The sequence below is a fragment of the Rana temporaria genome, chromosome 1 (genome assembly GCF_905171775.1).
Source record: "Rana temporaria chromosome 1, aRanTem1.1, whole genome shotgun sequence".
Lineage (NCBI taxonomy): Eukaryota > Metazoa > Chordata > Amphibia > Anura > Ranidae > Rana > Rana temporaria.
This window is the reverse complement of record NC_053489.1, coordinates 106294165-106315745: the sequence shown is the minus strand read 5'-3', so window position 1 is coordinate 106315745 and position 21581 is coordinate 106294165. Positions and strand designations below refer to the sequence as shown.

General features: G+C 45.3%; 1 protein-coding gene across 5 annotated transcripts in view; it reads left to right on the top strand.

Moving 5' to 3' along the window:
* Positions 1–9340: 9340 nt before the first annotated feature.
* The window catches only part of BDP1 (B double prime 1, subunit of RNA polymerase III transcription initiation factor IIIB), a 135524-nt gene continuing 123283 nt past the window's right edge, over positions 9341–21581 (top strand). For 4 of the 5 annotated variants that reach the window (XM_040341500.1, XM_040341494.1, XM_040341486.1 and 1 more), the window contains exons 1-3: positions 9341–9714; positions 17583–18150; positions 19390–19499. In XM_040341500.1, the coding sequence (XP_040197434.1) occupies positions 9533–9714; positions 17583–18150; positions 19390–19499 (860 nt within the window). In that variant the 5' untranslated portion in view covers positions 9341–9532. The remainder of the gene's footprint in view (positions 9715–17582; positions 18151–19389; positions 19500–21581) is intronic. The other variant, XM_040341505.1, reaches the window with a different exon arrangement.

Here is a 21581-nt window from a genome sequence, read left to right as displayed (position 1 = left end):
TTGCATATGTGTTAAAATGCAAAGTTCAGGCCTAAAAATTGGTTAACGACCCCCCCATACACATTTTCCAAACGCAGGGACCCTGCAGACAAAAATGGTGGTAGTTGCAATATTTAATGTCACGTGATATTGATGTGTATCCTTATCAAACTCACTTAGACCCCTTTCACACTGGGTCCACGTCAGCGCTAAAGCATTGCTCGTTTTAACAGTGCTTTTTGGCTGCTAGTGGGGTGCTTTTAACCCTAAAGAAGGGGTTAAAAGCGCCTGTTTTCAGGCTCTATGGAAGCACTGCCCATTAATTTCAATGGGCAGGGCATTTTCGGGAGCGTTAAATACAGCATTCCAAAACCGCCCCAAAGATGCTGCTTGCAGGACTTTTCCTAACGTCCCGCAAGCGCACCGCCCAGTAGGGTCACCTCATCCCTTTAAAACACATATTGATTACACCGGTCCTGTGGCTGATTAAGGTGGTAATTAAACACACTTGGTGCCTTACCTGCATTAAATTAGCCTCAGAACCTGTGTAATTATTATGTGTATGTATTTAAAGGGATGAGGTGGCAACCCTACTGCCCAGGGGCACTGATTAGAGCCAGAGGCTCTAATAGGCTTCAAAATAGGGTGGGCTCGGGGCGCAGAGCTTTGCGTCCGGAGCCCACCCAGTTGTGTTGCAACGGCGAATGAATATTCACTGTTGCAACACTGATCCTCCTCCCTGCTAATCGGGAAGCAGGTCTGATACCCATCACCCGATTGGCTGAAAGGACAGGCGATCCTATTGGACGCCTAGGAGAAGAAGGTAGGTGCCGCACAGAAGTCCGCCCACTGTCCATAGAAGCCCGCTGCCACCGGAGAACGCAACCCTCCGAAGCTGAAAACCCACCACTGCCTAGCTGAGTCTGCCGCTGCCTGCTGGAACCTGCAACCTGCCCACCAGGGCCTGCTGGGGAGGGGGTACTGAAATGTCACGACCAACAGGGGGGTGGTTGTTTGCCGCTCCCCCACCAAAAAAAACACAGGCCGCCACTGTGTAAAAAGACAGGCAGAAGCGGTTTTCAGGCGCTATTTGGAGGCTATTTCTAGCGCTAAAATGCCTCAACATTGCCTCAGTGTGAAAGGGGTCTTAGGCTGCATTCACACTTCAGCGTTTTGAAACGCGGCAGATTTGGCGTGATTCTGCCCGCGGTTTGAAAGGGCCGAGGTGTGAATGACAAATCGCTGGACTCACATTTGAGATGCCATTCATGTGAATGACACCTAAAATCGCAGTGCGGGTCTGCAATGATAAATCACACTGCAATTGCGGCAACCCGCATCCCGTAAAGCATGTCACCCAAAAAAAGTTCAGGAGCTACTTGTGGGCGTTGTGGGTTGCCATGAATGATTCACCATTTGAAGTATGCGACCATGATTGGAATCATTAGCGATACTTCAGGAGCCTGGATCTTGGAACCATAATAGAGGATAGGGATGAGCTCCGGCGTGTTTGCACAGTCCACGTGCAGAGCCCGCCAGGAAGTCTGCACGGCGCTGCCCTAATCACAGGCAGGGAGACATTTCCCGATGCTCGGCTGCAGAGATCGGGAAATGTATCCCTGCCTGTAGTTTGTGCAGTGCTGTGCAGACTTCCTGGGGGGCTCTGCACATGGACTGTGTGAACACGTTGGAGCTCATCCCTAATAGAGGAGATAAGGAGAGGGATATTCCAAGGACTATACATGTATAGAGCCCTGACAGGTCCTTTTATACTCCTATATACATGTATAGAGCCATGAGAGGTCCCCTATATACATGTATAGAGCCCTGACAGTTCCCTTTATACTCCTATTTACATGTATAGAGCCATGACAGGTCCTCTTTATACTCCTACGTACATGTATAGAGCCCTGATAGGTCCCCTTTATACATGTATAGAGCAATGACAGTTCCTCTTTATACTCCTACATACATGTATAGAGCTCTGACAGGTCCATTTATACTCCTATATACATGTATAGAGCCATGAGAGGTCCACTTTATACTCCTACATACATGTATAGAGAAATGACAAGTCCCCTATATACATGTATAGAGTCATGACAGGTCCTCTTTATACTCTTATTTACATGTATAGAGCCTTGACAGGTCACCTTTATTCTAGTATATGCATGTATATAGCCATGACAGGTCCTCTTTATACTTCTATATACATGTATAGAGCTCTGACAGGTCCTTTTATACTCCTATATACATGTATAGAGCCATGACAGGTCCCCTTTATTCTCCTATATACAGCCCTGACAGGTCCATGTATACTACATAGTTACATAGTACATAGTTACACAGTAGGTGAGATTGAAAAGAGACACAAGGCCATCAAGTGTGTGATTATATGTCAGTATTACATTGTACATCCCTGTATGTTGTGGTCGTTCAGGTGCTCAATATCTAATAGTTTCTTGAAACCATATAGTATGGTATTAACCACAGTATAAGTTCAGTGCTCACAACCTTTCCTCATAACCAACATCCTCCAGACCCTTTATTAGCTTTGGTGCCCTTCTTTGTACTCGCTCAACTTCCAGTACATCCTTCCTGAGGACTGGTGCCCAGAACTGGAGAGCATACTCTAGGTGCATCCGGACCAGAGTCTTGTAGAGCGGGAGAATTATCGTTTTATCTCTGGAGTTAATTCCCTTTTTAATGCATGCCAATATTCTGTGTGTTTTGTTAGCAGCAGCTTGGCATTGCATGCCATTGCTGAGCCTATCATCTACTAGGACCCCCAGGTCCTTTTCCATCCTAGATTTTCCCAGAGGTTCTCCCCCCAGTGTATAGATTGCATTCTTATTTTTGCCACCCAAATGCATAATCTTGTGTATGTAGTTGCCAACCCCATTAACTTGTTTAGATCTTTTTGCAAGGTTTCCACAAGTTATTGACCGGCTTAGCTTTGTATCGTCCGCAAATACTGAGATTGAACTGTTTACCCCATCCTCCATGTCGTTTATGAACAAATTAAACAGGATTGGTCCCAGCACAGAACCCTGGGGGACCCCACTACCCACCATTCCGAGTACTCTGCATTTATCACCACCCTCTGAATTTGCCCTTGTAGCCAGTTTTCAATCCATGTACTCACCCTATGGTCCATTTCAACGGACCTTATTTTGTATAGTAAGCGTTTATGGGAAACCAAAATCAAGATACACCACGTCTACGGGCCTTCCTTTATCTAGATGGCAACTCACCTCCTCATAGAAGGTTAATAGATTCTTCATGGAACCATGCTGATTACTGCTAATGATACCGTTCTCATTCCTAAAATCTTGTATATAGTCCCTTATCATCCCCTCCAAAACCTTACATACTATTGATGTTAGGCTAACTGGTCTGTAATTCCCAGGGATGTATTTTGGGCCCTTTTTAAATATTGGTGCTACATTGGCTTTTCTCCAATCAGCTGGTACCATTCCAGTCAGTAGACTGTCAGTAAGAATTAGGAACAATGGTCTGGCAATTATTTGACTAAGTACCCTTGGGTGCAAGCCATCTGGTCCCGGTGATTTAATAATGTTAAGTTTCCCAAGTCTAATTTTAATTTTGTCTTCTGTTAACCATAGAGGTGCTTCCTGTGATGTGTCATGAGGATAGACACTGCAGTTTTGGTTACTGAAGCCTCCCGATTCCCTTCTGAAGACTGACGAGAAGAATAAATTCAATACCTTTTGCCATCTCCCCATCCTTTGTAACCAGATGTCCTTCCTCCTTCTTTATGGGGCCAATATGGTCTGTCCTCCTTTTTTACTGTTTACATACCCTAAAGTGGAACTTCCACTCATCTGATTCCTCCCCCCACCGGTGCCACAATTGACACCTTTCGGGGTTGGGGTAGGAGGGTTCTTGACAGGTATCCTTTCCCACTTCCAGGAGCCTCAGCCACAGATATTGACGTCACGGCTAAGGATCCCTCCTCCTCCCTCCCCCGGTTTCCGGGCTAGTAGGAGAGAGGAGCGGGCCTCCCGCATGCACAGTAGGGTTCCCGGGCGTGAAGCCGAAAGGCTACACTGCCAGGTTCCCTTACCCGCAATGGCGGTGGCAGCACCCGACAGCTGATGAAAACATCAGCTGCTGGTGCCGAAACAACTGAACTCCAGGACAGGTAAGTGTCCAATTATTAAAAGCCAGCAGCTATAGTATGTTTATTTATTTATCAAGTCTAAATGCTGATAATGATCCCTCAACCTTGTATTTTTTTTGAAGGCCTACTCCTTTGCTTTTATATGCATTTTTACATTGGAATTAAGCCATCCAGGACTTTTGTTTGCTTTTAAATTTATTACCCAATGGGATTCATTGGCTAATGCCCTTATTTAATATGCACTTAAAGCAAAACCATCTCTTCTCTGTGTTCTTTGTTCCTAAGATTTTATCCCAATTTATGCCTTCTTGCAAGGTCCGTAGTCTAGGGAAGTTGGCTCTTTTGAAATTCAGTGTCTTTGTGTTCCCCTTGTGTTTCCTATTTTTGTGATTTATACTGAAGCCAATTGATTTGTGATCGCTGTTACCTAAATTGCCCCGTATTTCCACATCTGTGATCAGGTCTGTATTGTTGGTAGTCAGCAGATCCAATAATGCTTTATTTCTAGTTGGTACGTCTACCATCTGACCCATAAAATTGTCCTGCCAGACATTTAGGAACTGGCCAGCCTTAGATTAATGGGTGGTTCCTTCCGTCCAGTCTATGTCTGGATAATTAAAATCCCTCATTGATAATACTTCCCATCCTTGCTGCTAATCCAAACTGTGATAGGAGATCTGTCTCCCTCTCCTCCCTCAGGTTAGGGGGCCTATAGCATACTCCCAGTATTATTTTCCCCTTAGCTTTATCCCTTTGGAGCTCTACCCATAAGGATGTTCAATCAGGTTTAAGTCTGGGCCACTCAAGGGCATTCACAGAGTTGTCCCATAGCCACTCCTTTGTTATCTTGGCTGTGTGCTTAGGGTTGTTGTCCTGTTGGAAGATGAACCTTCGCCCCAGTCTGAGATCCAGAGCGCTCTGGAACAGGTTTTCATCAAGGATGTCTCTGTACATTTCTACATTCATCTTTTCCTCTATCCTGACTACTCTCTTAGTTCCTGCTGCTGAAAAACATCCCCACAGCATGATGCTGCTGCCACCACCATGCTTCACTGTAGGTATGTATTGAACAGGTGATTATGAGAAAGGTGAATATCACCAGGCAGTTGAGGGTTTAAGGTACTCATTGACTCACCATTATAAGGTGTGGTGTTTGCCTAAATGGGGATTCAGAAAAAGAGGGAAACCGCAGTATAGTACAGGGTATAAAATAGTAGGCAGTAACAAACACCTATGCAGTGTAGTATACAAAAAAGTTTATTAGATTTAGTTCAAAAGGTAAGGATAAAGTGGAATCCCATCCACATTAGAAAAATTCGACACCTTAAAATAATTGAACAACAAAAAATCATACACTAAAAGGGGTCGTAAAGGTTCGTGTTTTTTCACCTTAAAGCGGGAGTTCACCCAGAAAAAATGTTTTAACATTAGATTGGGCCTAATTACGGGAAGCAGAATCGGGTGTTTTGTTTAAAATCAATGCAGTACTTACCGTTTTACAGATAGATGTTCTTCGCCGCTTCCGGGTATGGTCTTCGGGACTGGGCGTTCCTATTTGATTGACAGCCTTCCGACGGTCGCATACAGCGCGTCACGAGTTGCCGAACATCGGTGCGGCTCTATACGGCGCCTGCGCACCGACGTTCGGCTACTTTCGGAAACTGGTGACGCGCTGTATGCGACGGTCGGAAGGCTGTCAATCAAATAGGAACGCCCAGTCCCGCAGCCCATACCTGGAAGCGGCGGAGAACATCTATCTGTAAAACGGTAAGTACTGCATTGATTTTAAACAAAACACCAGATTCTGCTTCCCATAAATAGGCCCAATCTAGTGTTAAAAATGTTTTCTTGGGGTGAACCTCCACTTTAATGCATCCTATGCCTGTTTTTTTAAAGAATTTACAGCCACTTTAAATGACATCCCCTCCCGTAAGTCTTTTTTTAACTAACCCTTCCATGCTGCTGGCTGATCTCTAAACTCTCCTGATTGGTCCCAATGGTTCTGTGCATGCACAGACATTCTTATAGCGAGGTCATCCATCACTGGAGTGCATGCTAGAAGGCCTTGTAATAAATGGGATTTAATCCACACACATGCAGAAGACTCCTGGACCAGCAGTTTTACAATTCTGATATTGTAACAAGCAGAATGTGAGACATGTTACTTGTTAAAACCTCAAAATTGGTACATGTTCATATAAGGAAGATCAACCAGGTATTTTGTATTAATTTGTAATTATTGTGTCATCAAAGAGCACTGATGTATGTGAGCCACTGCAATGTGCTTTCCTTCAGCATGCACGTGGTATTGGGTAGTATATTCACATATGTTTGCTTATGGGTATGTGTTGTGTATATACTGTGTGTGGATGTGTAGATATATATATATCTACACACTCACTGGGCACTTTATTAGGTACACCTTACTAGTACCGGGTTTGACCTCCTTTTGCCTTCAGAACTGCCTTAATTCTTTGTGGCATAGATTCAACAAGGTGTTGGACACATCCCTCTGAGATTTTGGTCCATATTGACATGATAACATCACGCAGATGCTGCAGATTTGTTGGCTGTACGTCCATGATGCAAATCTCCCAGTCCACCAGATCCCAAAGGTGCTCTATTGGATTGAGATCTGGTGGCTGTGGAGGCCATTGGAGTACAGTGACCTCATTGTCATGTTCAAGAAGCCAATTTGAGATGATTTGAGCTTTGTGACATGGTGCATTATCCTGCTGGAAGGAGCCATCAGAAGATGGGGACACTGTAGTCATAAAGAGATGGACATGGTCAGCAACAATACTCTGGTAGGCTGTGGCCTACCTGAATATTGGTACCTGATGCTTAATTGGTACTAAAGGGCCCAAAGTGTGCCAAGAGAATATCCCCCACACCACCACCAGCCTGAACCGTTGATACAAGGCAGGATGAATCCATGCTTTCATGTTGTTTATGCCAAATTGTGACCCTACCATCTGAATGTTGCAGCTGAAATCAAGACTCATCAGACCAGGCAACATTTTTCCAATCTTCTATAGTCCAATTTTGGTGAGCCTGTGTGAATTGTAGCCTCAGTTTCCTGTTCTTAGCTGACAGGAGTGGCACCCGGTGTGGTCTTCTGCTGCTGTAGCCCCATCTGCTTCAAGGTTCAATGTGTTGTGCGTTCAGAGATGGTATTCTGCATACCCTGGTTGTTTGAGTTGTCTGACATCAACAAGGAATATTCCTCCATACAACTGCCGCTCACTGGATATTTTCTCTTTTTCGGATGATTCTCTGTAAACCCTAGAGATAATTGTGCATGAAAATCCCAGAAGATCAGCAGTTTTTGAAATACTCCCCCCAATGATGGGTCACTATTTTTCTCCCTGATACCGATGATGTGGCACTATTCTTCCAACTTATACCAATGATGGGGCACTAGTCTTCCCGTTGTTAACAATGATGAACACTATTCCTCCCACTGACATAAATGGTGGGTCACTATTTCTCTCACTGATAGTAATGATTGGACATTGTTCCTCACACTGACACCAACACTGGGGCACTATTCTTCCACTGACACCAATGATGATGCACTATTGCTCCCACTAGAGAAGATTTCCCTTCACTTAGTCTTATGGATCCATATTAACTGTGTTGCTGGAATATACATTAATAAAAAACAATATAAACTTCTGCTCCATTCATTGGCTACCCAAGGCAAGGCGTATACAGTAATACAATCAAAAATGAATAAGGCTTATACAGTGCATTAAATCAGGGGTCTTTAAACTTTTACAAGAAAAAGCAAGTTCACCATCATTGGTGTCAGTGGGAATAATAGTGACCCACCTTTGGTGTCAATTGGAGTAAAAGCGCTCTTTATTGGTGTCAGTGGAATGAATAGTTGGCCCATTGTTGGTGTCAATTGAAGGAAAGGAGTCCGATCCTTGGTGTCAGTGGCATAAATAATTCCCCATCTTTGGTGTCAGAGGGTGCAATAGTGGCCCCTCATTGGTGTCAGTGGGAAGAATTATTGGTGTCAGTGGAAGGAATAGTGCCACATCATTGGTGTCAGTGGACTGAATAGTGCCTCATCTTTGGAGTCAGTGGGAGGAATAGTAACCCATCATTGATGTCAGTGAGAGGAATAGCATCTCATCATTGTCAGTGGGAGGAACAGAGCCCATCGTTGGTGTCAGTAAGATAAATAGTGCCTCATCATTGGTGTCAGTAAGAGGAATAGTGCATCATCATTGGTGTCAGTAAGCGGAATAGTGCATCATCATTGGTGTCAGTGGGAGGAGTAGTACCTCACTGTTGGTGTTACTGGGAGGAGTTGTTGGTGTCAGTGAAATAACTAGTGTCCTATCTGTCAATTGAAGGAAAAGCGGGAGCTGGGGTGGCTCAACGCGATTGGCACTGCGCTGACAAGCCATTCACCTCTGCAGCTAGGGGTTCGGATCCCGGTCTCGGCTACATGTGAATTGAGTTTGGTGGTCTCAGCCCGGCTCCCGGTGGGTGTGCTATGCGAGGTAAGCCTGCGCTTAGTACGCCCACCCCCCTCCCACAAAAACCACCACACTTACACGCACTCGAAATTGGGTTAACATGCACGCACTTTGACCACGCGGTCTCTAAAAAGAGAGGCGACGGACTAACGGGGCTGGTTGAGCAGGCAAAATCCTCTCACTCCCTTATAGGGAGTCCCTCTGCCCCGTTGGGCTTCAAAGCGGAGCAGGTAGGGCGGGCTGTGCGGGAGGACCCCCTCACACACCCGCCATTGCCACCCGGGGCATGGAGAAAGGTGGCAGATTGCCTCTGGGGGAGGCCTGCCTACTCCGAACTCCTGCAGTCCGGCTCCTCTCTCGAGTACACGCACAAAATACACTTTAAAAAAAAAGTGCCCCATCGTTGGTGTCAGTGGGTGGAATCGTGACCCATTCTTGGTGTCATTGGGTGGAATGGTGCCGCATCTTCGGTGTCAGTAGGAGGAATTCTTGATGAGACACACCATAACCTCTTTCCAAAATAAAATGCGTTTAGATAAACTTTAAAAGTAAAATATATCACAGACTATGATGTAATAAAACACATGTGATTTGTTATGATATATCTGTTTCCATGGTAAAGTAAGTTTGAGCTATTTGGACATGTGGTTTAAACATAGAATTCCTCTGTAAGCCTCCCATAGCAGCATATCAGAAAAGTGCAGAGCTCCCAGCCAGGGCGGATGACTCCCAGCAATCTATGAGGGTAAAAGGCCATCGGGAAATGCTCAGACGTCGCGGCAAGATGACGTCAATGTGAGATCGGTCTATTCCCGTACATGTCCGCTACCTGCTCACGTGACCGGGCTGTGCGCTGAGCCGTTCCTGTGTGTATTCGGGTGATGAGGAGGAGGGGAGGACAGGCGGCGGCCGCACGATGATCCGGAGAGCGAGGCTCAGCTTCAAACCCAATGTGAGGCCGGGGGGCCGGACTGTGGGGAGCGGGGCCCGGGATGGAGGGTCCCAGCCGGAGGAGCCTGTACAGGCCGGGGAGGCGACAGCAGGCCCGGAGGAGAAGTCCGTTGGTGGTGATGCCCCGGCAGAGAGGAGCCCTGACATGTGAGTGGAGGAGGGGGACTACAGGGAGCAGGCCTGGAATATGATCTCCACGGAGTATGAGTGTCCAGCGTGCTGGAGATCTGAGGGAAGAATCCCAGGTCTCTGTATATTCTATACAGAATTCTATTGATGTGGCTTGAACTAATATATATATATATATATATATATATATATATATATATATATATATATATATATATATACACACACACACACCTGACTGATCCCCCTGGCGGGGCTGGAAATTGCTCTAATAGACACGGATACTTGAAGGGGAACTTTAAAGCGGGGGTTCACCCAAAAAAATAAAATTTAACATTACATTCAGCTGAGTTGTCAGAATAACATTAGGCTGTTTTTTTTTAATTTCATTGCCGTACATACCGTATTTTCACCGCCGCTTCTGGGTATGTAATCTGCGGGACTGGGCGTTTCTAATTGATTGACATCCTTCCGACCGGCGCATACAGCGCGTCACGAGTTGCCGAAAGATGCCGGACTGCGAGTCGGCTCTATACGGCGCCTGCGCAGCGACGTTCGGCTTCTTTCGGCAACTCGTGACGCGCTGTATGCGCCGGTCGGAAGGATGTCAATCAATTAGGAACGACCAAGTCCCGCAAATTACATACCCGGAAGCGGCGGTGAAAATACGGTATGTACGGCAATGAAATAAAAAAAAAAACAGCCTAATGTCATTCTGACAACTCGGCTGAATGTAATGTTAAAATTTTTTTTGGGGGTGAACCCCCGCTTTAAGTCTGCCTCGTTATGGCGCGTGCGCAGATTTGTCCACAGGATCTGCTTGGTCTTCAGGTCCTGCTAGAACCCATCAGCCCATCTGTGTGCGCCCCGTGGAAATGCCACACATGCCCAAAGACAAGGGGGTGCTCCAGCTCTTTGCATAGATAGCGGGTACTTAGGGGCATGCACATGTGCCCCATGGCTCTCACTATCCGGATCTGAGATCTATGGCACATTTGTGCACATGCCTAGGTGAGAAGAGCGCAAATGAGGTCTTTAAAAAAAACAAAAAAAAAAACAATGATAATTGCTTAACCACTTCAATACCAAGCCATAGTAATATGATGTCCACAGATGGGATCTACCATCCTGGGTGGATGTCATATGACGGCCTGGGCTTTGTGGGGGGGGGGGGGGCATATCTGAATGATGCCTGCAGCTATCCTTCTCTTCTGCCGGCGATTCTGCACACGATAAGAACGATCATAGCGACAGTTCCGCTGCTTGATCGTTCTTATAGGCAGCATCGAGGGCCCGGAGAAAGAATCGTCAGGTGTCATGTCACATGACGAGCATAGAGATGACTGGAGACATGACCATCTGAGGCCCGGGCGCGAAGTGATGACGCCACACCCGGGATCCCAGAAGTACACAAAGCCGCGATAGCGGCAAGTAAGCATGAGAATAGTGTTTTTTTTTTTTTTCCAGCCTGGAGGAGAGATGTGGGGTCCTATTGACCCCGGATCTCTCCATAAAGAGGACCTGTCACACTCCATTCCTACTACAAGGGATGTTTACATTCCTTGTAATAGGAATAAAAGTGATCAAATTTTTTTTTTTTTAAATAAAAAAAATTAAAGGAGTTCTCTGACCTAAAACTTTTAACCCCCGCTGTGCCCGGGCTGTAAAAAAATAGAAAATAAACTTTCACTTACCTGCCTACGATCCCCCGTTGTTCCGATATCGCCGTCCCGTTCTCCGGTCCCGGTCTCTTCCGCTTCCTGTGTGTCGGTGACTCATAGTGCGCTCAGCCTATCAGTGGCCGCGACGGGACATTGCTGCGGCCGCTGATAGGCTGAGCGCACTATGAGTCACCGACACACAGGAAGCGGAAGGGGCCCGGGACCGGAGAACGGGACGGCGATATTGGAACAACGGGGGATCGTAGGCAGGTAAGTGAAAGTTTATTTTCTATTTTTTTACAGCCCGGGCACAGCGGGGGTTAAAAGTTTTAGGTCAGAGAACTCCTTTAAGTAAAATAACATTTTTTAAAACGCCCCTGTTCCCGGTTGCTCGCGCTCAGAAGCGAACGCACACACATAAGTCCCGCCCACATATGTAAACGCCATTCAAACCACATATGTGAGGGCGCGTGCGTTAGAGCGGGAGCAACAATTCTAGCACTAGACCTCCTCTGTAACTCTGGTAACCTGTAACATTTTCAAAGCGTTGCCTATTGAGATTTTTAAGCACCAAAGTTTGGCGCCATTCCATGAGTGTGCGCAATTTTAAAGTGTGACATGTTAGGTATCTATTTACTTGGCGTAACATCATCTTTCATATTTTACAAAACAATTGGGCTAACTTTACTGTTTTTGTTGTTTTTTTTTTAATTTATGAAACCGTTTTTCCCCCCCCCCAAATTATTGCGCAAATACTGTGCAAGATAAAAAGTTGCAATGACCGTCATTTTATTCCCTAGGGTGTCTGCTAAAAAAAAACATATAATGTTTGGGGGTTCTGAGTAATTTTCCAGCAAAAGAATGATGATTTGTACATGTAGGAGAGAAGTGCCAGAATAGGCCCGGTATGGAGGTGGTATAAAAGCCCTGTATTGAAGGGGTTAAAGAGGGTGGAGGGGAGGACAACTTCAATGAAAGTGGCTCTTCACCCCCACTGAGATCTCCACTTGCTTCCCATACTGAGCCGCTGTGTACTGATCACAAATAACAAAAAGTGTGAATTCAGTGACGGGTTTTGCAAACGCAGTGACAGCCTGGTAAAAACTGCATCCAACAATATATTCAGCTAGCTCTCTGTACTCGGGGATACCATAGAAGTATGTCTAAATACTACACACTGCGTTTTTTGGTGTTCAACCCAGTGGGCTGAATGAAAAAAAATAAAGAAAAGCTGAACCGCTCAGGAGGAGCTGCTGTACTAACAGCCCAATGTTAGTACAACAATCTCCCCACTGAGCTATTGTGTTCTGACAGGGAGATAGTCCACCTGATCGGATGCAAACCTTTTTTGGTCATGCTCCTTCGACAAGCCAGCTAGACGTCTGGCTTCTGTACACACAAGCTGAATGTTGGCCAGTTTCTCCGCCACCGGCTGGATGCTGCCTGACATTCAGCCCGTGTGTACTAGGCTTTAAGCAGGCCATAGGCAGAACCGGCCAAGATTCGAACCATGTGTGGGCTGGTTGATTGTATGCATGTTGATCAACAGCTTGGGTACAACCAGCATATCTGATTTTATGCTGGAAGAGCAAAACGCTATCCAGCATTTCTGGGTAGGAGGCACACATGCCCACTGCCCTGGTTGTGCTGTCATTTACTACAGCACAAGCTGATCAGCTGGTCCCAGCCAATAATTTATGGCCAGGATCTGCTGATTGGCTGAGCGACACAAGGCTCTCTATGTAGCTGTTCTCTCTTTTTAATTTTTTTATCCCTGCAAACTAATTGGATTTTTTTTTTTGTTACCAAAAACATGTAGCACAATACATTTTGGCCTAAATTTTTTTTTTTTAAGAAATGTTATTCTTACATTTTTTTTTTTATTGGATTTGTTTTACAAGGGGAACCGATTCCTCTCACGCTACCCTCATCCATTAGTGGAGGGAACAGATGCCTTTACCAATCCTTGGATTGGGCAACTGGCCTATACTTTCCCTCCAATTTCTTTAATCCCGAAATTCCTGATGAGATTTTTGACATTCATCACAGGTTTTCCTTATGTGCCTCACAGACCATGGGTCTCTTTGGCAATAGGTATCGGCGTGTGCACACTATCGGCAGGCCGATATATCGGCCGATATATCGGCCGATATTTGGCCGTTTTGGAGAAATCGGCATCGGCCGATTTTTATCCAAAATTAGGCCGATATTTAACATGGCTGTTAGCGGTGCCACGGCTCCGGAGCTAGGCCGAAGCCCCGGCCTTTCCTGATGCTGTGACCGCGGCGGCAATCCGTGGATTGCCGCCGCGGTCACAGCATCAGGAAAGGCCGCGGCTTCGGCCTAGCTCCGGAGCCGCGGCCATCTTGGTACACCCAGCGCGGCAGCCAACCAGAAGGCCCGTAACAGCCAATCGGCGGCCGCTGCCGACATCCTCCACTGTAAAAAAAAACGTCCCCTGACCTGCTGTGCGCCTTGCCTCTTCCTACAAAGTCCAGAATGCAGCGCGGGCCGGCAGTTACCGGCCCACGCTGCATTCTGGAATTTGTAGGCAGAGGCAGGGCGCGCAGCACGTCAGGGGACCTTTCTTTTCAGAGTGAGGATGTCGGCAGCGGCCGCCTCTGATTGGCTGTTACAGGCCCGCTCTGCATTCTGGGGATTGTAGGCAGAGGCGGGGCAGCACTCAGGACCAGGGACAATGGAGCTTTCTTGTGCTAGGAGATGCCTGGAGCGCTCCGCTGGTGGGCATTGATGAGGTGGCACTGTGGCAGTAAATGACATTATGCTGTACTGGTGGGCACTGATGTGGCGATGCGCTGGTTGGCACTGATGTGGCGATGCGCTGGTGAGATGCACTGATGTGGTGATGCGCTGGTGAGATGCACAGGTGGGCAATGATGGGATGCACTAGTGAATTGGTGGGCATTGATGAGGTGGCACTGATAGACACCAATGAGGTGGCACTGATGGACACTGATAGGCTGCACTGGTGGGCACTAATGAGGTGGCACTGATGGACACTGATAGGCTGCACTGGTGGGCACTAATGAGGTGGCACTGATGGACACTGATAGGCTGCACTGGTGGGCACTAATGAGGTGGCACTGATGGGCTGCACTGGTGGGCACTAATGAGGTGGCACTGATGGGCTGCACTGGTGGGCACTGATGTGACACTGACAGGGTGCACCCCACCCTTCCACCCTAAACAATTATCTCCTCCCCACCTCTCCACCCTAGGTTTTTTGAGATGAGGGGAAAAAAATAAAAAAAATCGGCCTAAAATATCGGCCACACATATCGGCCATCGGCCGCCCCGATTTCCAAATATTGGCATCGGCCAGAGAAAAACCCATATCGGTCTACCTCTAGTGCACACCGATCACTCTGCCGGTGACCCCTCATCTCCTCTTGTCTGAGGAAGATGCACTACATCTGCAACCATCACCGCTAACCTTGGCAGCCTGGAAATTGTAAGGCAGAGGTTACAAGAGTTAGGATGTCTTCCAGAGGGGATTAGAACTTTACGGAGTTCTATGAAAGGGTCAATCAATGCTATCTACTCCATAATATGGATTGGGTTCACAAGCTTTGCAGCTGGACATCAGTTTGACCCTCGTGACCCAAATTTATCTCAAATCCTGTCCTTTTTTTCTACAATCTGAATTGGGTTTGGGGCCCATCTTTGCTTTTACCCAAAAGAAATGGGCAGCAAACCTGCTGATGGATCACTTCATGAGAGGTACTTGGACGCCCTCCCAAGAGAAATAGGTTCCCTCGATGGAACCTGGCAGTAATCCTCAATTTTCTAGCAAACCCTCATTGTACTCTTGACAGAAGACTGTTCTTTATGGGAGATCTCCTTAAAATCGGCCTTTCTATTCGCCATGATTTCGGGGGAAAGTGTGTCAACTCCAAAAATTTGGGGCGGCAGAACTTTATTCCATGTTCTTCCCAGACAGGGTTGTGCTGAGACCATTGGATCATTTTTTTCCAAATAGTGGCATCCATACTTCGTCTTTCCAGTGAATGGGTGCTTCCAGCCTTGCCAGCGGAATCAGATGCTGATCTGCACAAGTCGGACATTCCAAAAGTCCTCAAAGCCTATCGCGGGCTACTTCTACATTCAGAATCATGAAGATTTAAAGCGTAAGGGGCTTCGGCCAGAACCATCTCGGCCCGAATAGTGACATTTTTTACTGGGCATGTAGAGCCAGGAAGGATCCTCCAGAGGTGGTTAGAGCTCATCACTCAACCAGGGTGATGTCATCTTCTTGGACGGCACAGGCAGGGTTGTCTCTGAAGACAGCCTGCAAAGAGGCTAGCTGGTCATCACATTATATGTTCTTAAAACACTACAGGGTGGATCCAGCAGCTCTTACTACAGTAGAGTTTGGGACGAAGTCTATCCAAGCTTCTATGTCTTTTTGTTGAATAAAGATTAAGTTTACAGCATTAAACCCTCCCTCTCAAAAGCTCATCATTTATCATATGTAATGCTGCCATGTCTAGCGTCAGGAAAAGGGAAAATTGTATCAAATACTTTCCGTAATTTTCCTTTCCTGATGCCAAGACATGGCAGCATACGAACCCTCCCTCTGATCTTTGTACTTTATACGGAGAATGGGGGAGGTAGCTCTCAGTCAGACTTTTATAGAGAGTTAAACGAGTCCTGTGGGTGGATATAGGGGCGGGGCTATATCATATGTATGCTGCCATGTCTTGGCATCAGGAAAAGAAAATTACGGTAAGTATTTATTTGATAACATTTTCCTTTTTTTTTTTTTTTTTTCGAATTCATGGAAAAAAAAAAAAGACTGCTGCGTAAATACCAAGTGACATAAAATATTGCAACGATCACCATTTTATTCTCTAGGGTCTTTGCTAAAAGACAAAACTATATGATGTTTGGGGTTTCCTAGCAAAAAATACTAATTTGAACTTGTAAACAAAATGTTCCAGAAAAGGCCTGGTCTTCAAGTGGTTAAGGATGTTGGTCTTTAAAGTGGAGGTCCACCATAAAAAAAATAAAATAAATTACATTAAGTCTCTAAAAAAAAAATATATATATATATATATATATATATATATATTTTACTTACCAGAAATGGTTGTTGCTAGGCAGATCTTCCTATTCCGCAGTATTCTTCCTCCTTGCATTGTCTTCTGGGGAATGGGGTGTGCTGTCTTCTGGGACCGGTGTGTCCCAGAAGACAGCCGCCCATTCACAAAGCGTTGCGTGCATGCACAGTAGGAAACCGGCAGTGAAGCCGCAAGGCTCCTCTGCCTGTTTCCCTTAGGCCCCTTTCACACTGGGGTGTTTTTTGTTTTTCGAGCGTTTTTCGAGCGTTCTTACAGCGTTATTCGAGCGAAGCCTCATCTGCAATCCCAATGTGCTGGTTTAGCACCGCTAAGGCCCCTTTCACACTGGGGCGTTTTTCAAGCGTTATTACAGAGTTATTCGAGCAAAGCCTTATCTGCAATCCCAATGTGCTGGTAAAGCACCGCTAAGACCCTAAAGTTTTAGGGTGTTTTTGCAGTGCCTAGGTGTGAAAGGGTAAGGCTTTTTTACAGCGCTTTTCAATTGATTTCAATGGAGAGGGGAGTTTTTGGAGCGTTTTTTTTTTTTTCAGCGCTCAAAAGCTGCTCCAAAGATGCTGCTTGCAGGACTCTGTGTAAAAGGGTCCATTAAGATGCATGGAGAGCGTTTTAAGAGCGATATTTTTAACGCTAAAACTCTGTAAAAACGCTTCCGTGTAAAAGGGGTCTTGGTGAGGATGGTGGCGCCGGGACACAACCGAAGGACGGATCGGCCTCGGGGGGGGGGGGAGGGGGCGACTTTGCGGGCGCCCAGGACAGGTAAGTGTCCTTATTAATAATCAGCAGCTACCCTACAGTGTTTGTAGCTGCTGACTTTTAAAAAAGAAAAAAAAAAATTGTGTCTGGAACACCGCTTTAATCTGACAAATACTGTGGGGGAAAAACAGTAATGACAGCCCTGAAAATATCAATACATATTGTATATTAGATGTGTGTAAAAACGTATTTAATGTTTTTGTATCTCTTGTATATTATATGACTTGGGTATGTGCAGCACCTATTGATTGTATTGGCTACCTGGATCTTGTGTTTTTTTTGCCAAACAAGGAAAACATTTATGGAATGAAAATTAAGTTATTTACAATTTTAGTTTTTGAAATTTCTTTATGTATTTATTTTTTTGCAGACCTGAAACGACTGCTGCAACCGTCAGTGAAAATGAACCAAGCAAGCCAGCTGCTGCACCTCTTCAAAGGAGAAAAAGAATCTCCACTTTGCCTAACATTGCAAAACCACGAGTTTCCACTTCCGCTCCCGTTGCCCCTTCTCAGAAACCTCTGCAAGTGGAAAGCCCCCCAAGTTTACCTGTCAGTAGTGTCCCATGTAAGGATGAAGTGTCTCCACCTGAGAAGGCCAAGGTACCAAACTCCCCACAAGGTTCTAACAGTGCACCTCAGGGACAACACGTGACGCTCCCGGAAAAGAGAACTCCAATTCCTCAGGTTCCCCAATTTTCTCCATTCAAGAAAGCGTCCCTTAAACACTCTGAGCTGAGTCCTGTAAAAAGTGTGGAATTTACACAGAAGGAAGAGTTCACTCCTCTCAAAGAGAGGCCCTCCCAGAAATCGTCTCCCAACGAATGTAAAAAAAGTCCACCTAAAATGCTTGTTGCTACTGGTAACCTGGAGAAAGTACGCCTTCGAAGAGCCCAAAAATTACGAGAATTGCTTAAAGATGAAATAAAGAAGGAGAGAGTGAGTATCATAATTTTTTTTTTCCTTCTATTAGCCAAGTGTAAGGCTCATTTTCAGTTTATCGAAAGCTGGCTATACATGGCTGAAATTGTGGCCGATTCCTGCTGAATCTGCTAAATTTTAAGCCGTGGGCAACACTTGGCTCAACAAAAGTCAGTTTGAAAAAAGTCGGGAGTACTTATTGGCCGAACAGCGACTGCATGGGTATTTAGGCCGCCGTGGGTGCAGTATCTGTCTAACTACAGTAGTTGGCAGGGCGGATTTCTCCATCCTTGACTTTTTTTAACCACTTTTAAGCCTCGTACACACGATAGGTTAAACCTATGAAAACGGTCTGATGGACCGTTTTCATCAGTCCAAACCTTAGGTTAAAAAAATGAGAACTTGCTTTAAAATGTAACCTATGGATTGGTAACCGATAGGTCAAAACCGATTGTTAGTATGCAAAAGCATCGGTTAAAAACCTGCGCATGCTCAGAATCAAGTCAACGCATGCTTGGAAGCATTGAACTTCGTTTTTTTCAGCACGTTGTTGTGTTTTACGTCACCGCATTCTGACACGAGCTGTTTTTTAACTGATGGTGTGTACGCACGACGGACCATCAGTCAGCTTAATCAGTTGACCTAGGACAACAGTCCTTCAGACTGGTTTCATCGGATGGACTGATCGTGTGTACCGGGCTTTAAGGAAGCAAAGGGCATGCATGTGAAGGCCATTTAACCTGTTTACATTTAGCACTTATTTTTTTAAGCCCATTTTATTTAATTTTTTATATATTTTTGACCTGAGGGCTACTTAAAACCCCCGAAAATACAGCTATTGTTTAAAGCTAAACTAAAGGGAATGATACTTTGTTTCATAGATCCCGTCCCTTGTCAGCGCCGGCATCTTCTATGTGCCAGTTTTTGGCCCTCTTTGTTGGTCGGCGTGGGATGACATCACTCTTGTACATGCACAAGAGCTAGTCATTCTGGCATACAGGGATTAAGCCGGCTGCTGTAAGCTGAGCTGCGCATGCACAGCTTTGTTTACATTCCAGGGATCACTGTGAGCGGACAGATAAATGCATTTTTCTTTAGAAGAGACGTTGCATACATGTTTTGTAATACTTGTATGTAACAGTGGAACTTTAGTTCTGCTTTAACTGATACGTTTCCTTTAGTAAGACTTTTTAATGAGTTATAAACTTAGAAAAATAAAATATTTATATTTAATAGTGCTGGTTTTATTCTATGCAGAAAGAATGGAAGTCAAAGCATCCAGTTATAAGCAACATAGGAGAGCTAGAACGATCCAAGATGGTGATGAGAGATTTCATATACTTCATTCCTGAAAGTAACCCTATGAAGTAAGTGTTGCTCATTGCCTGTTGAAGACAACTGTGTGATCTCTTGTGCTTTGTAGTAAATTTAAACACGCAGATTTACAGTAGATTGGTGAAATGTGTTTATTATCTTAATGCATTTTATAGTTTTTAAACCCCAGATGTAAGTTCATTTGTACGTGTGTTTGGAATCTGTAACACTGTGGAGTTTAGGTAGAACTCTGCCCAAAACTTTTACAATACCCTGTTACTAAAACATATTTTTGTATTAATATAATAGTGATTTAACATGGTCTTAAATCCTTAAAGGGTAAGTTCATTGTTACAGAAAACTCTGTAAGGTGAACTTAGACAGGTCCCACTCCTCGCCCTGGTATCGCTGACCTGGACCGCCACTAACTCCGATTCTGCCTGGTATATCTGCGGCAGGAGCCCGGGGCTTAGAAATCCTCTCTGCTGAATGTCCAAAATGTCCCCGTCAGGAGAGACGTTCGGAGCATTCTATTTGGTCAACGCTGTCACATGGGAGGTGCGACCAATCGGCAGCCGCATAGCCGTCCTGCCAGCTATGGAGAAGACTCAAAGAAGGAGAGAGGATTTCTAAGCTCCCTGGCTACTGACGTGGATTTACTGGGGCTTGGAACCAGAGATTGCAGTGGTACAGGTCAGTGGGACTGGGGGGTGGCGAGGAGGGGAACCTGTGTAAGTTCACCTTACAGATTTTTCTTTTTTTTAAACGAGGTACGAGCAAGCAGATGCACTGACAGGTCTGCAGTAAAGTAGCGATGGGCTCGGGTGTGTTAAGGATCCTAGTTCATCTCACCTGCCCGATCCCGACAGGAAGCCAACATTGCACACACCGCTAATCACAGGCAGTGCAACATTTCCCGGTTTGCAGCTGCACAGATCGGGAAATGTCTTGCTGCATGTGATTAGCGATGTGCAGTGTCGGCTTCCTGGCGGTATCGGGCAGGTGGGTTGAGACTACTGTCCAGAACACACCCAAGCCCATCTCTACAGGAGACCTGATTTGCACCAGCAATCAGCGGAACACCGATGCCATTTTTTTACAAGCTCTGGCATCAAAAAATTATAAATACACTTTTTTTTGCAGGTTAAAAAAAAAAATGTGCATTTAATTTTTTTTTTTTTTTAATTGCATTTCTCCTTTTTAAGCTTTTTGTGGAAATTCATCCAATGGAAAAAAAGAGTATAAGAAGAAAGGAGCTTTCCCAGTAGTAGATTTGGCCATTTCAGTCCTCGATAAACACTTTCTGGTTCCTATAGTCCCTCTTTAAGGATTTTGTTAATAGGCATTTTAAAGGCTTCATTGGCACTTGCAGGTCCAGCCCTGCTGCCGACTGTTATCGCCATGTCTGATTTCCAAACTACTGCAAATTGAACAAGACAGATGAACAGACGGCATTGAGTTATTTTCGTAACCGTATTCTCTTGGAACAACTGAAGTTGATGCCCTTACCCTTATTATTCTGTGTAGATGCTCCTAGATGTAACATACTGTAATTCGCGGACTTTCTAGAATGCATCTTTTCTCTCTGCACATTTGAAGAATTTTTGGGGTTAATAGCTTGATTTTGCTGACCCTGCTTGTAAAACGCACATTTTATGTATGCCCTCTGATGATGAATGGCTGTGTTAAAAATTAATTGATAAATTCCTCAAAGAAGTCATGGGGGAAAAGGTTTTCCCACCCCATAAGAAAAAGCCCCCTACTCCCATGACGACTACTTCTACTCGGTGAAAGGGGCCTTTTTGCTCTCCCAGGAGTCAACATCAAAACCAAGGCTTAACACTTTGGTTACCAAGTCTACCCAAAAACTCACCTTGTAATGATGGGGCGTCCTCACTTTTCTAAGAGGCGGAACACCTATTGGCATTTGTGCTGGTCTTGGTCCAAGACGTCCCGAACCTCTTTTGCTTCCTACTCTACAATCTGCCAGCATTGGCTCAAATTTACTAGCTGCTTTTTGACAGCTTCAGTCACAGGGGTTTGGTTGTACCAGTTCCTTTTTGGAAAAGATTATATCAACCTAATGGTTGGATTTAAAGTCTCTGAACAGTTTCTTTGTGAACTAAAATTTAAGA